This window comes from Antennarius striatus, chromosome 5, assembly GCF_040054535.1.
Source record: "Antennarius striatus isolate MH-2024 chromosome 5, ASM4005453v1, whole genome shotgun sequence".
Taxonomy (NCBI): domain Eukaryota; kingdom Metazoa; phylum Chordata; class Actinopteri; order Lophiiformes; family Antennariidae; genus Antennarius; species Antennarius striatus.
Window position 1 is genome coordinate 15,860,369 of NC_090780.1, and position 16,361 is coordinate 15,876,729.

The 16,361-nt window shown below is 40.5% G+C and overlaps 2 protein-coding genes and 1 non-coding gene across 3 annotated transcripts; 1 reads left to right on the forward strand and 2 right to left on the reverse strand.

Moving 5' to 3' along the window:
* Window positions 1-421: 421 nt before the first annotated feature.
* LOC137594807 (matrix remodeling-associated protein 8-like) lies at window positions 422-9,330 on the reverse strand. The gene is made up of 12 exons (XM_068314337.1): window positions 9,131-9,330; window positions 8,554-8,580; window positions 8,084-8,389; window positions 7,286-7,387; window positions 7,063-7,196; window positions 6,749-6,928; window positions 5,466-5,607; window positions 1,873-2,031; window positions 1,758-1,782; window positions 1,590-1,675; window positions 1,435-1,506; window positions 422-1,354 (listed from the first exon to the last, which is right to left on the reverse strand). Exons 1-12 carry the CDS (start codon window positions 9,174-9,176, stop codon window positions 1,317-1,319), a joined length of 1,317 nt encoding a protein of 438 aa, XP_068170438.1. The 5' UTR covers window positions 9,177-9,330; the 3' UTR covers window positions 422-1,316.
* A 1,863-nt stretch (window positions 9,331-11,193) lies between these two features.
* trnae-uuc (transfer RNA glutamic acid (anticodon UUC)) lies at window positions 11,194-11,265 on the reverse strand. The gene has a single exon. It is a non-coding gene; the product is annotated as a tRNA-Glu (tRNA).
* Window positions 11,266-11,667: 402 nt separating this feature from the next.
* psma5 (proteasome 20S subunit alpha 5) lies at window positions 11,668-16,361 on the forward strand. The gene is made up of 10 exons (XM_068315627.1): window positions 11,668-11,731; window positions 12,034-12,084; window positions 12,542-12,608; window positions 12,749-12,875; window positions 14,881-14,948; window positions 15,034-15,141; window positions 15,282-15,340; window positions 15,456-15,558; window positions 15,749-15,835; window positions 16,048-16,361. Exons 2-10 carry the CDS (start codon window positions 12,056-12,058, stop codon window positions 16,123-16,125), a joined length of 726 nt encoding a protein of 241 aa, XP_068171728.1. The 5' UTR covers window positions 11,668-11,731; window positions 12,034-12,055; the 3' UTR covers window positions 16,126-16,361.

Below are 16,361 nucleotides of genomic sequence, written 5' to 3' on the forward strand. Positions count from 1 at the left end.
ATGAACGATATCCCTCTGACCTTTGTGTACTGCGAGCAGTATGACCCTCACATTGGATAAGGAACAACTCCCCCCAAAACCCTTTTAACGGGGAAAAAATGGATGGGAGAAACCTCAGGAAGACTGCAGAGGAGGGACCCCTCCTCCAGGAGTGGACAGACGAAGTTATTAAGCTTGTAGTTAATAGCTACGCGACAGTTCTGTAATCCAGTACACAGTGGCTGTATGTGTCTTTATGTGGTATTTTGCATCTGATGATCTGTTCCAGTGACATCAATGTGATGAGAAGTTTATATTCTTACGGTAGATTTTTTTAAGTGTTTAAAGGCTCCATATGCTTTTAAAATGTGGGCTGATGGGTTAAATAAAACCACGCCAAACAATATACTTTTTATTTACATTTATTTAAAAATGACAAATTTGTACCAGAAACCATATATGTATTGACAGAAATATCATATACAGGTACTCAATGTATGGTAGAGATTTATATCCAAATCCCATATGAGGTAAATTATTGAATATAATGTGTTTATGCTGCTTTCTGTTGAGGGGGAAGTAGCGAATAGTGACATCATATATCTGTTTTTATTTATGTCTTGTTTGAGGCCTTGGATGTTATATTTAGTGGAGATAAACCACGAGAGGCTTTGTGAGATTAAAAACACATTATGTTGACCCACTTTCACAGTGGAGATTAACGGTGTGCTTGATAAGAAATCTATAGCTATTCCTTCCATGACAAGTTGAAATTTCTTCTGCAACAAAAAAACATCTGTACATACTGTATAATAGAGTAATTTGAAAAGAAGTGATAAACCAGTCATTTTAAATCACTTTGTTTTCAGCATTCAACTTTATTACGTGTTAAAACGAAGAAATATTCAACAAAAGCTACAATCACGTTATTCATAGCCTACAAGGAGCCATATTGATTAGAGCACGGTAGACTGTTAAGCCAAAATGGTATGAGAGTAAATAATAGAAAAATAGAAAAATCTTGGAAAAGGATCAAAGCTGATAACTAATAATGTTGATAATTCTGTTTTAAATCAACTTTATTCAACTTTTGCATCCACTCCTCTGGGTGGATCTGTGATGCTGTGAAAGATGATTCAACATTTCTATGTTCAACAAAAACAGTGAATGCAAAAAGGACATCTTTTTCATAGAGAGTTTGCAAACTTAAATCCTCAGTGTGGGATGGTTTTTAATGGTTTCTCAGCCTTTCACTAGATTTTGTCTTCTGCCTGGACAGAGGGTAGCATTCAGTCTGGAGTGCAGAATCTGGACCAGCCAGAGGTTTAGTTTTTAATTTATGTCTCATGTCCTCGCTTAGAAAATATCTGCATTTCTGTAAAAAAGGAAAAATTACGTGAAACAAGGAGGAAAATGACGACCTTAACGATGACTGACTCCGTAGATGTGTATTACCTCTGTCGAGATCAACAAATTTAGGTTGAACATCAGTGTGTGTCTTCTCTTTTAGGATGTTGTTCTTGTAGTCTGTGTCAAAATGGTAGAAAGTCAAGATACACGCACGTTTGTAACACATATCTACTTACACTGCACACATTCTACCAACCCACCAAATCTCCTGTTCTCCCCGCTGCACACAGTCACCTGAGAAACGTCCATCTCATGGTCCTCTGAGCTGCTGAGACTTCTGCTGGACCTATCGCCGTAAGAAAGATGCACCAGGGTTTTGCGTGTGTGTGTGTGTGTGTGTGTAGATATATCTTGGTGTTCTTGCTCACCTCGTGTATGCCCATTGATCAAACTCTGAAAACACAAGACAGACTATTACATGAAAATCAGGAATTCCAATCTGTGCCAATAGCTTCAGTTCGCCTGATGTTTTGCGGGTTGTACCTCTGTTTCTGCGCCTGCGGGCGATGAGGATGATGAGAAGGACGATGAATGCCAGAAGCAGGAGGGCGGTGAGGATGTAGCCCAGTGGCATGAGAAAGTGATGCCTCTGCTCAGGCAGAATCACATTGATGACACGCGGGGATTCATTCTTAGCAGTTTCTGATTAGGACAGAGATCACATCAGTCAGTATTTAATGCTCCTCTGTCCACAGACAATGCTGGTCATCCTTAGACGCCGATATGCTTAGGGGATTTCATCACACAACCATGATTTTTGAACATGTATTTCTCAACCAAATTCAATATTTACACAGACAGTACGTCTACTAGTACGACCTGTAGATGTCGTCCTGTGGGATGGAGACTCATTGTTCAGTCAGAGCTGCCTGGGTTTACAATCGTCTTGTCACACCGCTTGTCTGATAGTTTGTTTCGTTGTCGTATCACTAACTTTTGTGTCATTCCAGATCATGTCTCATCAGCAACCAGTTCTTTCACGTCACCTGCCTTCTCTCCACACACCAGTGTTCGCCCTGACCATCCAGCCGTTGAATCCTGCCTGTTGTTCTGGTTTTTTGTGATTGACTCAGCCAGTTTCCTGGACCCTGCCTTTCGTCAACCCCACCTCGGATTTGTCTGACTGGTTGGGTTCCCCCTGCCAGTCGAGTTCGAGCCTTGACAGTCTATTGTCACAAAAACACCCCAGGTTTTCGGTGGGGCTTATCAGTGGTCACATGTCGTGACTCTCCTCTATGGCCTGGTGATGACTTCCTGACAGCCAGTACAAGGTTGTCATGTCTCAGATTGTTTCTTATTGTTTTACCATTTGCAAAAAACATCACAAGGCCAATCTTTATCAGTCAGTCAGTCAGTCATCTTCCAACCAGCTTAATCTGCTAACGCAGGTCGCGGGGGAGCCGGTGCTTATCCCAGCAGTCTCAGGGCGTGAGGCGGGGGACACTCCGGGCATGACGCCAGTGTACCGCGGAGCCACATAGAAACAAACAACCATTCACACACACACACACACTCCTACGGTCAATTTGGGAACGGCCAATCAACCTGAAGCGCATGCTTTTGGAGGTGGGAGGAAGCCGGAGAACCCGGAGAGAACCCACGCAGACACGGGGAGAGCATGCGAACTCCGCACAGAGCGGGACGCGAACCCGGTTCTGCCGTGTCATGAGGCGGACCGTGCCGCCATCTTTATCAGTACATACTATATACAGTATATCACTACAGACTTGTGTCCAACATTCACGATGCCTTGGTGATTACATACAGTAAATCCTCCGTGCAATCATGGAGTTGGTATTTGTGAGGTTGTATGTAGTTTTGAAATTTATGTGATGGATTGCGTAAAAGCTATAATGCATACCTAAAATCCTTTCATCCATTATGACAATTTTTTTTCAAAATATGAATAACTGTAAAACAGTCAAGCTCAGGTGAATATGATGATGAGTGTTTGGATGCTCACGCATTAAGCTGAGATTCAAAAACACCACTATGGGTTCTAAATGATTCTTCAGTAAACAAGGAAAAAATTAAGGGAAATAATGTTTTATCTTTCATTTAATTTTATTTCTCATATACAGTACCTAGATGCATCTAATTTCTACTAAATTTAATTCTGTCTTAAATCCTGGAGTATCAAGTGATTTGTGATTGAAGGTCATTCATTTATTTAGTACTTGTAAACTACTAGGTATATTGTCTGAGAAATTTTCACCCGTAGAAAATATAAAAAAAATTCTATGTGACTGCACAGATTCAATAATTTTCATTGCATCAGTGTAAGTTTTGTTGTTGTTGGGTTTTTTTTACATGGGATGACATATCCCAGCTAAAGAAACAGTTTCAATGTATTTCCTGTGCAGCAAGAAATAATTTGTTGGTGAGCATTAAGAGATACTGTTCAAGTATGTGAGTGTCGAGACGCTGAATGGGCGTGACCACCTGGTTTCATTTTGCTTCATTGAAAAAAAAGTGAGGAAAAAAGCAGCTATGGATATCAAACTCAACATTTTTGCAGCAATATGAGATCCAGACAGAACGTCGTGCTGTGATTTACTTTTCCTGGCAGTAAAACACAGAGAAGTAAAGAAAAGAAGAGAAGGAAGGAGAAAGTGAAATGGATCAGTGGAGCTGAGGAAGAGGAAGAGCACGGAAAGGTTTTCCTCCTAAAATGAAGCTAAAGACTTTCCTCAGGGGTTCCAAAAATTAAAACAGGTTCATTGACATTACAAATCCTCTGATTTTAGTTTAGGACTTATTTTATCAGTCATGTCCAGAATGGAATTCATGACTTGGTGCCCAAGCCTCTCCTTCCTCAACAGAACAGAGAAATAACTCTAATAGGAAGGAGAGGTGACCAACATCTCCTTTGCCCTTTTCTAACAACACAAGTCTTGCCCAGCCGTCCTTCCATCTTTATGTCCCTCTATCTCAAAAACCTCATCACCTTTCTCTTCTGTTTGTCAGTGTTTCCAGCTGTAGCGCAGATGAAGCAAACATCTCAGTCCTGGCTGTAAATCTTGAGAAAAATGTTCTTTGTTTAAAAAAGAGAAAAGAAGAGCACATGACAGTAATACGATTGAAAGTAAATAAACCAGAGCCTTAAAGGTGGGGGGACAGAGAGTTGGAGAGAGGGCATGATGAACGGAGCGGATGGTGGGCTGAAGAATGTGAGGACACAGCCAAAGTCAACAGGGCAGCAGACAGTCGAGAGGGCAAAACCAGAGCAGATAAGACTGGATACCATCTGTCTGAGCTCAGAGGAGAAATAACTGCATCCCTAACTGGTAAAACTCCCATGGTGCAATGCTTCTTTATTATTACAGCTTGGGGAGTGAAAGATCATTGTGTGGGCAGAGAGAGATTCCACTGAAATGAAATCTGACTTTGCACACTGCTTCACACACACACACACACACACACACACACACACACACACACACACACACACACACACACACACACACACACACACAAACCGCTACCAGCATTTGCCATTTCTAGACCTCTGAAAGATTTTCCCCTAATAAGTTCTGCTTAGTTACACAGACACGCTCGCATTCTCAGGAAACTGAGGTAGGCAGCTCTCATCTGTCTGCTACTTCTTCTTTATCTTCCGCCTGACACACCCTAACACGAGGGGATTGTTTTGGAGCCAAAAACATATGAGCAAAGCTCTTTTGAGAAGATAATCAGAAGAGGAATACACAGATAATAAAGACACAGACATTTACAGCAACAGAGTTACCAAGGGACTCCTTAGTAGCACTATTATGGTGGGTTGAAAAGAAGGTGAACAAGGATGAGGGAGTGTTTTGGAAGTGCGTTCTGTTTTCAGGCCTCTGGCATCAGACAAGCTGACAGTGCAAGAAATCTCTCACCAAGCAAGAAGAAAGAATTCTTCTTCCTCTCCTTTCTTCTTTTTCAACCTTCAGAGGGTTTTAATGCAAAGACCAACCAAACACACGATAGTCCAAGATCCCTTAAGCCATAAAACCTCTTCTCTGCTGTGGGAATTAAAAAGACCTGAACAGGAAGAGAGAGCTGTGTTGACGTTGTGCGGCTGGCTGTGTTACCTTTGTCTTTACTGGGCAGAGCTTTGGCTGACAGGGTGGTCAGAATCACCGGCGGTTCCACTGTGACCCAAAATACTCGTCTCTCGTGTAGGCCACAATAGTGATGGTGAAGGTGGCAGGAATACATCCCTTGGTCTGTGAGCTGTGTGTTGCATGCAGACACATACAGTCACACCTCTGAAGAAATATGTTGTGTTTCTAGAGGTTTAGAACGCAGATTTGTGCTTTTGCTAAACTCATTTTCCAAAGGGAACAATAGAGTATGACTTGACAAGAGCTGTGCGGCTAATGAAACTCACATGTGTTCTATAGAACACTATCCAGACTGCATGAGGGCAAACATTTAGAGCAGTCAGAAGCGTACCTATCATCATATATTTTTAGTATTTTGCCAGTCTTGTGTGGTCAGTTGTTCTGTTTTGTTTTTATTTGCTTTTTGTTAGTTTGTTTTTGTATGTTGACAGTATTACTGTAACTAAGATCAATGAAAATATAATTTATAACTTAGTTGGAACAACCTGGAATTACACCACAGTGATATAATTCTAGTTTGCGTCTCCATGGAATGATTTAAAAGTGTTAAATGATTTAGTGTAATCAACACTAAGACATTTATGACTTTCAACACAGTTTTAGTAAACTAATCCAATTCTTTAATATGAAACAGTTCCGTCTGTTCTACTCAAAACAAATAATTTCAAAGGTTTGAATTATTTAAGTAACTATAATTTTAATTACTTGAAGCATTCTGTTGATATGCACTAACTTCTTAGGTTTTGCAGTTTGATATGAAAACATGATAAATCTTTTACGCAGTAAATACATAACAACATTATTATAAAATCTAATAACATGGCCAATATGATCTAGCCTTGATATCAAGGGAACAAAGATCAGATGAAGAATGCCTAGTTTGAAAAGATGTTCAGCAAACTGAACCACATTACTGATAACACATAAATGGTATTTAACCCAAATATCTGAAAGACAAAATGTTTTAGAGAAGAGGTTACAGATTAAATTCCCTTCTGGTGACAAACTCCCAACATTTTAGATGTAGACAGCCTGTCTCTGAGGCCTGTTTGCTGTCCTTGTTTTGCACCGTATTACCGTTGAATGTGCGAGCGCTAGTCCTCCCTACTATTGCTCTTCGGTGCAATGACATAATGGGGCTCCTGAGCGGCCTTTACTGGGGGGTCTGCACTCTCTTAGTGCAATGACGTTACAATACAGCTCACTCTTGTGGTGTTTTCTGCAGAGTTCCACGAATTCCACACACACACCTGTAAATCAGATATTGCCAGCGAAAAGTCTCCCTCTGAGAATGCTCGGCTGCTGATGTTCATCTTCCTCTGAAGGAACAGCGGTCCATAGCTGCGCTGCTCTCCAGAGGCGTACAGGTCCACCAACCGGTCGGCCCGGTCATGATGGACCCCTGGAGACTGGCGGTCCCAGTGGACCACCTAAGAGCAACCGAGGTGGAGAATGGAGTTACAGTTTTCAGCTTAACATGTGTAATTGCTTCAAAGTGGAACTAAACCTCAACTGATTTTGTGAATAGGATCAACAAACATAAGTAACATAAATAAGCACACACCTGCTGGTCCTCCTCCTCTCTACTCCAGTCTGTCCATATGTTCCGTCTGTTGATGCACGGCAGCACCACGGTGCTACCGAGCAGAATAACATAGACCGCCTTCTGTCCATCCCAGAAGCGCTGCTGTTTACGGCCTTTGTGGTACATAAAGATATAATGGCATAATATGCAAATGTAAAAAATAATGTTGAGGATGTTGGTTTAGGAACTGTGTGATACGTACGTGACTTAGTAATATTGAGCTGTATCCTGACTGTTTCATACAGGTGGCAGTAGAGATGATGGAGGTTACAAGAGTACAGACCTCTGTCATTCATGGTCACGTCTGTCACCACATGAAACAAAAAGGAAGCCATGTGGATGGGAAATAGAGAGAGTAGGACTAGAGAGTAGGACTTTATTCATCCCTTCAGGACGGTCCATCAGGGAAATTAGTTAATAGTTCAAATAAATTAGTTAAAATAAATGAGAACACAATTTCACCTCTGTCACTTTTTTGTCAAAATGTCATCATTGCCACAAACGTTTGAATATACTGTATAATCAAAAAAAACATTTTGTCAATTTAGGTTAATCACAACAACTTTTAATTTTCTGAACTTTTATTAAGTGTGTGAATATTAAAGTTTCCCACACCCAACAAATGCCACTGTTGCTGACCTCCCTCCTTTTGCTAGAATGTTATTGAGTAGGAAATAATATATCTTTATTGAATAAAATATTAAATGACGACAGATGTGTCGCTGGTTAATATTGTAACTTCAGAAAACAAATTAATAATTGAAGAAAGACATTTTTAAGATGACTGATAACATGTGTGATGCATTTTTTTTCTGACTCAACTCGCTCTGGTATGACTCAAACTTAATTACTGGCTGGAGGGTTGAAAGACAGATAATAATCTGATCAAAACATTTGAAAATGCTCTTTGTCACCAGCTTTGAAAGGGTCTAAAGGAAGAGCAGCAATGGAATGAACACAAGAGATCAATTTGTCAAACAGCTAAAGACATTATTGAGACCTTTGATAACCATGGAGAAGTTTCCATCCCTGAAAGCTGTTGGGTTGAGCCCAACCCTGCCCAGGTTGTAGGAGTTGTAGATCCTCTGTTCCCCTGCAGAGAACATGTCCAACACCCTCTCCATGCTGTACTCTGGATGGTCTCGGTACACGTCCCAGTGGACCACTCTCTGTCTGTCCCTCACACTGTCCCTTGTCCACACCATGCGGCCGCTAACACACTGCAGCATGACCTTCGACCCAGCAGGAGCACTCACATTGTGCCCTGCCACCACCACACTGCTGCTGCTACCAGGCTGACCTGACGCTGGAGGACAGGGTGGACAGGAAGGGTGGACAGTTTTGCAAGAACAAAATGCAAGAACAAAATGCAAAGCTATAACTAACAATTGCACATGTACACACACACACACACACACACACACACACACGCACGCACACACATACGCACACACACACAATGAAACATACCTGCAGTGAAAAGCCAAGCCACAGGAACTGAAACAGAAACAGCTGGTAAAGTGAACTGGATAATGTCTAGAACAGACCTATCAGAGCAGCATAGATCCTGTGGGAGGCAAAGCTTCTCTTAAGTCATATAAAATACAAACACATCATTTTCAGTCACTGTATTCATTCAAGGATACACAAAGCACACAAATAAAAATGTACCGTCAGAAAACTAAATAGATCTGAACGAAAACAGTAATGGAAAAACTTGGACTGCTTTTTAATCATGGGCAGTTAAGTTATTGATTTTCATTGTCCAACTCAATATAATACATGTGACAGCAAAGTGTTTGTGTGTTAGTCTGAATGTTGAGGCAAAGCATGGAGTTAGTCCTCCAAATGTTTATTTTATGTGGAGTTTTAATAAGTTAAATTGTTTAAAGCTGATATATAGGCAGATAGACAGACAGACAGACAGACAGACAGACAGACAGACAGACAGACAGACAGACAGACAGACAGACAGACAGACAGACAGACAGACAGACAGACAGACAGACAGACAGACAGACAGACAGACAGACAAAAGCTGACTTACTGTGGATAAAGAGAAGGGCTTGAGTCATGATGTTCTTCATCTTCATGTTCTGATATTAGTTTAGGGAGACTTGTCACAGGTGTCCCCCTAAAAGGCCCCAAAAAACCAACACACATAAGATGCATCCATTCACAACAGCTGCAGCGGGACTTTATTTGGTGAGATTTCAGAGTTGAAGACAAGCAGTGCCGCAACGGCACTTCAGTGCAGAACCAAAGTTGATCCCACCCGGGAAATGAAACCCGACACCACCAGTTGCATGTGCTTCCCCTCTCCCAAAAAATCTTTTCGTTTATAACTGTACACACCGTCAAGAGAGTGGTGCTTTCAAGTGGTTCAATTATTATTATTTTTTACATTTAAATGTTTGTTAGACAGACAGAGAGACAGACCTATTATTATTATGACATCCGTCCTTCGAAGTGGTGATGTATTGTGATCAGTGTTCATGTGTTCGTCCGTCCGTCAGTTAGTCCACCAAATATCTTCGCAACTGTTGCAGATAGAAAGATGAAACAAAAAGCACGTTACTCGAGCAGCAAAGGGGATGAAAATGAGATGATGACCTTTACCTTGAGAAAACTAGGTCAAGGTCAAGTTTCAACTTTTGTAGTCAGGAACCGGATAAAATAGAAAGACGAGGGAGAAGGCCAGTGTGAGTAAGACTAGCTCAGGGTAAAATTTTGAATTCAGGGGTGTTGCGAGATGTTGCAGTCTGTGACTAACTTGTTATTATTATTACTTATTATTACTTATTGTCACGGCAGTGCTGGTGTGTGGTAGGGAGATGGGCCAGGCTTGTGGGTGGAGCCACGGCTCCACACCCGATACTCATCCTCACACCTGAACATCCTTGGTATACTCATCATGAGGCTTTTTAAGCCAGGTTGGATGAGAACTCGGTGTTAAAACATCACTAAAAGATGTTTTATGTTGCCCCAAACTCCACCATGCCTTTAGTGAACATTCCTTTGCATTTTTCTCGGTCATTTTGCCCTCAGCTCGGACTTCAGGGGATAATTCTGCGCAAAAGATCTGTGCTTTGTTTCATAGTGGCGCTTCATGTGACCACTTTTAATTCATGCTACATGTTCAGACCATATGAGGTAAAATGGTTTTGAACTGCTTGACGTAGAACAAACATAAATTTCGTCCACTCATTGTTAACCAGCGGGTCCATATCCTGCCATTCGTGACAACTTATCAGTGTTAATTTATTATTGTAAATTAAAACTGTAAATTGTAAAATGTATATTGGCTGATTTCCTCTTCCCAACAGCAACATTATTCAAGATCACAGTGATTAATGATGCTTAGTTTTATAATTTATTTGATTTCATAAATTAATACAAGCGCATTTCATAAAAGTAATTCAAAGTAGAAGATGAATGTATTTAGAATAATTAGTTTTGTTCATAGAAGACAACAACTGTCTTTTTCCAATGATTGTTTAAGTGTATTATCGCGCTCGTCATTTGCAATTGCGTCCCATAAAGCGGTGATGTATTGTAATTGTCAGTGTTTGTGTCCGTCCGTCCACCAAATGTCGTCACAATGTTGCAGATAGATTAAACAAAAAGCACATTACTCGGGCGGCAAAGGGGATGAAAACGAGATGACCTTGAGAAAATTAGGTCAAAGTCAAATTTTCACTTTTATACCTTTTGAGGTACACATCTCTGAAACCTGATGAGCTTTAATCACAAAACAAAAAGCAACAGGTATAAAAGAGGTTAAAAAAATGTGATGATGACCTTCACCTTTGGAAAACTAGGTCAATGTCATACTTGATAGTACAATATAGAATTCATTGCTGCGACCATAATGAAAGTAGGTCAAGGTAAAATTTTGAATTCAGGGGTGATGCGGGATGTTGCGGTCTCTGGCTACCGTGTTTTCGTATTGTGATTTTAAAAATGTTGAGTGGTTTGCCCTTTCTTTACAATAATGTTGCAATGATCTGTTAATGTGAAAACGATATATTTTTTAATTTGTGTGTTGTATGACCTAAAACACCTCATGTCAATATTTAAATTTCTGTCTTGTACGACCCAAAACATATGTTCCCATACCGGGAGTCGAACCCGGGCCGCCTGGGTGAAAACCAGGAATCCTAACCGCTAGACCATATGGGACTCACTGTCATGAGCAAGGCATTGTAAAATTATGTCTCTGTATCGATGCGTACAGCTGTGCGATCTGATTTTTCTGTGTGATAAGTAGTACATATATATCACACCCAGAAGTATTGTTTCTTTTCCGCGACTGGGATCCCTACTTAAGATGATTTTAACATAACAGTCGGAACTCGGTTTCTGTTGCTGAAAATTTGCTATTTTTCCGCAGACATCGGGATAATCTTTGGTTGAAAAATTAAAATTATTAATCATCTGATCATAATAACATTAAAAGTAAATTATAATTTGTTTCAATTCACAATCGACTTATTTAAAAGCATAAAATGACCACACAAAAAAATCACATTAAACGCATCGAACATCCGGAACTTTGTTTCCAATTTGTTGACAACCGGCACACTTAGATGTTACTCCACAGACGGTCCTGAAACAAGCGAACTCATTCAAGCGTTTGTGGCTGGAGGTAAATGAGTCTTACAAGTGAATTTATTGACAAGAATAATGTGGAATTTATTCTATATTTACTCCTAAATATATTTAATAACTACTAATATTGCTGTTAGTCTTCTGTTAGCATTTCAAGTTATGTTATCTTTTATTGATTGACTGCGACAGTTAGCTAGCATGGCTGGTGGATAACGCAGCTAACCCTAGTTAGCTAATCACACTGTCACGGCTAAACAAAAAAAAATCGCCTACACACTTAAAAATTGCTTCCATTGTAGCTCCACGATTCTTAACTAAACCAGTCGTTTTGTTTTGCAGGTCCTGCGTTCAACGATTAAAGATGTTTCTGACAAGATCGGAATATGACAGGTAGACATAACATAAAGTACTTTTGTCATTTGTCGAGCGATTTCGAGTGGCAATTAGATCACAGCAAAATTTTCTGTATTGGCGGTTTTTGAGTTCTGTTTAACTATAGATTAGTGAATCTACTTTTGCTTCCAATCCTTGTAACTTTGTAGGTGTTGCTAAAAGTCAGTAAGCATCGATGCTCTTTCACTTTCGATATCAGTGTGTTTTAGCCTTGTTTCCGGAATTAAAAGCATTTGATATTGCATCCCTTTGACAGGGTTGTATCCAAACTAGAGTAGATTAAACACTAGTCTCAAAGTGTGCACTTTGTTTTGGCGAGTCTAATCAGCTACAAATAAACAGACATCAAACCAGAGTTAATGTCAATAGTATATGTTTTGGCGGTTGAAACCTTTTCGCAATGTTAAGTTTGTAGTAATCACTAAAATTAATTATTATTCATATTGTATCTTAGAGGCGTGAACACATTCTCTCCTGAGGGAAGATTGTTCCAGGTTGAATATGCAATAGAGGCTATAAAAGTGAGTATTGTTGAATCACCATTGTTGACTAATGTGCACTGTTTTATGCTTTCTCTGACAACAATGCTCACATGTTTGTTTTGTTTTATGTTCTTTTTTTGTTTGGTTTTGTTTTTGGTCATTTCACCTTGATAATGCAGTTGGGCTCCACAGCCATCGGTATCCAGACATCAGAGGGGGTGTGCCTGGCAGTAGAGAAGAGGATTACCTCTCCGTTGATGGAGCCCAACAGCATTGAAAAAATTGTGGAGATTGACAGTCATATTGGTAAGCATTAAGACAGATTAAATGTCAAATACTGTATGCACATTAACTGAATCCCAGATACCGTTGAGAAAGAGAATTTCCTTTGACAATTAACACACACACATACCATTTCAGGGCTCGAAATTAACTTTTTTTCGTGGTAGCACTGGTGCTCCCAAATTTAGAAGTTAGTAGCACCAGCAAAGACTTTAGGAGCACCTACCCAAAAGCAAGGCAGTGACGGAGCGATTGAGACCGCTCCGTCCATCTCCGTTCTGTGTGCCTCTCTCCCTCGGCCAGGAGAGCATCCGCAGTTGCGCTCTCAATGTTTCCTGGCAGGACCGCGGTCTTGCTCAGACTGTTTGGCGCACATTCTCTGGCAGGTCCACACTCATGTGTCCGCATCAAACAAACTGTAGCGGTAGTGCGTTCGAGGGTGCACACTCGGCGCCTATGCGTTTTCCCCACATCCACACAAAACTGTATGACAGACGCTCACCTGAGGATGCTGCGTTGGTCCGCCACCGGGTCAGGGGCCAAACCGAGGCACTACCTGGGTGTGGCTTAAATAGCGCATTGTGGCGCGCTGTCAGGCCAGCCTGGTACCTGGACTGAACCATTTTGGTTATTATTGGATTGTATGTATTTTAAAACATCACTAAAAGATGTTTTATGTTGCCCCAAACTTCACCATGCCTTTGGTGAACATTCGTTTGCATTTTTCTTGGTCATTTTGCCCTCAGCTCGGACTTCAGGGGATAATTCTGTGCAAAAGATCTGTGCTTTGTTTCATAGTGGTGCCTCATATTACCACTTTTAATTCATGCTATATGTTCAGACCATGTGAGGTAAAATGGTTTGGAACTGCCTGACGTAGAACAAATATAAATTTCGTCCACTCATTGTTAACCAGCGGTTTCCCTCGTTAACCTCCCTTCGTTTGGAGCTATGCAGTCTCCCTTCTTCTGTGCTCCGCTGTAGTGGTAAACTCACAGCAGTCGCGAGCTGTCTCACTTCGTGGTGCATTGAAGGCGCAGGGGAGACAAACGATCTGATTGGCTGAACTGAGTGGCGCTATTACCGTATGAACTGGAGGAGCAGTGCCCGCCGTCTGTAGCCACGAACTTCAAGTAAAAATGCGCCAAGAAATTCTAGTCTCGTGAATTTAACATGGAGTGGTCACGGGTCCCGACAGAACCATTTGGTGACCCCTGCTCTATAGAGAGAGAGAAAGAGCGAGAGAGGAAAAAAAAGGCGCACCAGATTTTTTCCCTAGTCCCACCAGTGCTCCCAAATATATTTAATAGCTGCACTGATAAAAATTTGGGCGCATATGCGACCAAAATGGTCACAATTTTGAGCCCTGCATTTGGCCTGTATACACACAATAAAGACCTACAGTATATGTGTGCAGTGGATAGTGTTGGTGGGATGAAATCAAGGACAGAATATCATTCACTGCTGTCTGTAAATGTAAAGTTGATAACCCATCTATCAGTACTTCCCTTGTCAGAACCTTAGCTCGGTTAAATATTTATTCACCATATAAAAGAATGTTTTTTGAAAATGAAGCTAAAATTTAATGGTCAACAATAACTATTTTTAATGTGAAGCAACAATATGCTAATTCAAGTGTGGAGATGAGAATAATTAAAAAGTCAATATGCCTATGCATTACTCCAGGCAAAGCTTTGCATTCAGGTTAAAATGTCAAAGTTGCCAAAGATTTGATTTGCAATTGTTGCACGTACGTGTATCAGAGGCATTGCTTACTCTTATACAGTACATGTAAAGATAGATTTTTTTTTCACGTTTCCTATATTCAATAAATTTTGAAAAAATTTGTTCCCAAATATAGAACTAAAAAAAACTGACGATACTCTTTCATGTTGTGTGATAATACTCCCACAAGTATCATAGAATAAGATTTCTTATTTCCTAAGTTTAAGCATCTTGATTGTTACTTTACTTTCAGAGTTAGCAGGGCTTGCAGTTCCTTAATTTTTTTTGTGTATCTACCTCAAAGGTTGTGCCATGAGTGGCTTGATAGCTGATGCCAAGACTCTTATTGACAAAGCAAGGGTGGAAACACAGGTATAGTTGGTGAACATGTTGTAATCAGCAGTTTTCTGACCTTAAGTTTTTCCTGCAATTAACCTGTAAATATATTCCTCCTCAGAACCACTGGTTCACTTACAATGAGACAATGACTGTTGAGAGTGTGACGCAGGCGGTGTCCAACCTTGCACTGCAGTTTGGAGAGGAAGATGCAGATCCTGGTGCCATGGTTAGTCTAAGCTGTTTTTATAAGCATTCAAATCCCAAGCTTTAATTTTTCTTTTTCTCAAGGCATAATATTTAAGGGTGTCTGATTAAGATGGCATAACCTGCATTGTATCTGTGCTTTGTTTCTCTGCACCTCTATAGAGCCGACCATTTGGCGTTGCACTTTTGTTTGGGGGAGTTGATGAGAAAGGACCCCAGCTGTATGTAAAAATAACTACTTGAGTGGTTCTAAAGACTTGAAATTTAAATAAGGATCATGTTCATCCTTAAATCCAACTTCACAGTGAGTGAAATGTTAACTGTTTGTTAATGCAGGTACCACATGGACCCATCAGGAACCTTTGTACAGTGTGATGCTCGGGCCATCGGCTCTGCATCTGAAGGAGCCCAAAGTTCACTACAAGAGGTCTACCACAAGGTGCATATTTATATTCAATAGAGACTATAGCTAATCAACTGTGACTTTTAATGGCTGCTGGTTTGAGAGCAAGTTAGTAATTTTTAAAAATCTCAACCAATGTAATGCATACATTAAAACATCTCAATTTAAGCAAAGAAATACAAATCACCAGGATTGACTTTGTCCTGTCTCCCTGCGTCACTGACAGTCCATGACATTAAAAGATGCCATAAAGTCATCTCTCACCATTCTGAAGCAAGTCATGGAGGAGAAGCTCAACGCCACCAATATTGAGGTTGGTTTTCATTTCTAACTGTTACTGAATATGTATGGCACATTAGTTGAGGATGCCTGAAGCCTAGATTTGTTTGTGAAAATGTTTTGTTTTTTTCAAATTGCGCCAGTAGAAATATCTAAAGCAAACCACATCAGCAGTTTTAAATTTGTATGGGAAAATTAAAAATTCCAGTGTTTCTTGAATGTTTTCTGTGTGTCTATCCTATGTAGCTGGCAACAGTGGAACCCGGAAAAACCTTCCATATGTTTACCAAAGAGGAGCTGGAGGATGTAATTAAGGACATCTAACTGAAGAAAGACTGAAAAGTCTTTGAGTTCTGGGCAGGAGACAATGTGGAAGTTCACCTAGGCTGAATGTCAACAACTTTCCATGAGCATCCTCATTCCTCTCCTCACAGCATTTAGAAATTTCCTTGATTGCGTAAGAGGTTCTTTGTAATGTGTGCTGATCTCTCAATGGCTGCACAACTCTGCAGAAATCATAACAGCACATACACCTGAGCTGTAGAAATACGATGGGGAAG

Coding starts and splice junctions, on each gene's coding strand:
- LOC137594807 (XM_068314337.1), bottom strand. CDS start 9,176: ATGAAGATGAAGAACATCATGACTCAAGCCCTTCTCTTTATCCACA. Junction 7,388..8,083: donor CTTCTCCATGGTTATCAAAG/GTCTCAATAATG, acceptor ATGTGGTGACAG/ACGTGACCATGAATGACAGA. Junction 1,783..1,872: donor CCGCAGGCGCAGAAACAGAG/GTACAACCCGCA, acceptor TTGTGTTTTCAG/AGTTTGATCAATGGGCATAC.
- psma5 (XM_068315627.1), top strand. CDS start 12,056: ATGTTTCTGACAAGATCGGAATATGACAG. Junction 12,876..14,880: donor GGAGATTGACAGTCATATTG/GTAAGCATTAAG, acceptor TCTACCTCAAAG/GTTGTGCCATGAGTGGCTTG. Junction 14,949..15,033: donor AAGCAAGGGTGGAAACACAG/GTATAGTTGGTG, acceptor ATTCCTCCTCAG/AACCACTGGTTCACTTACAA.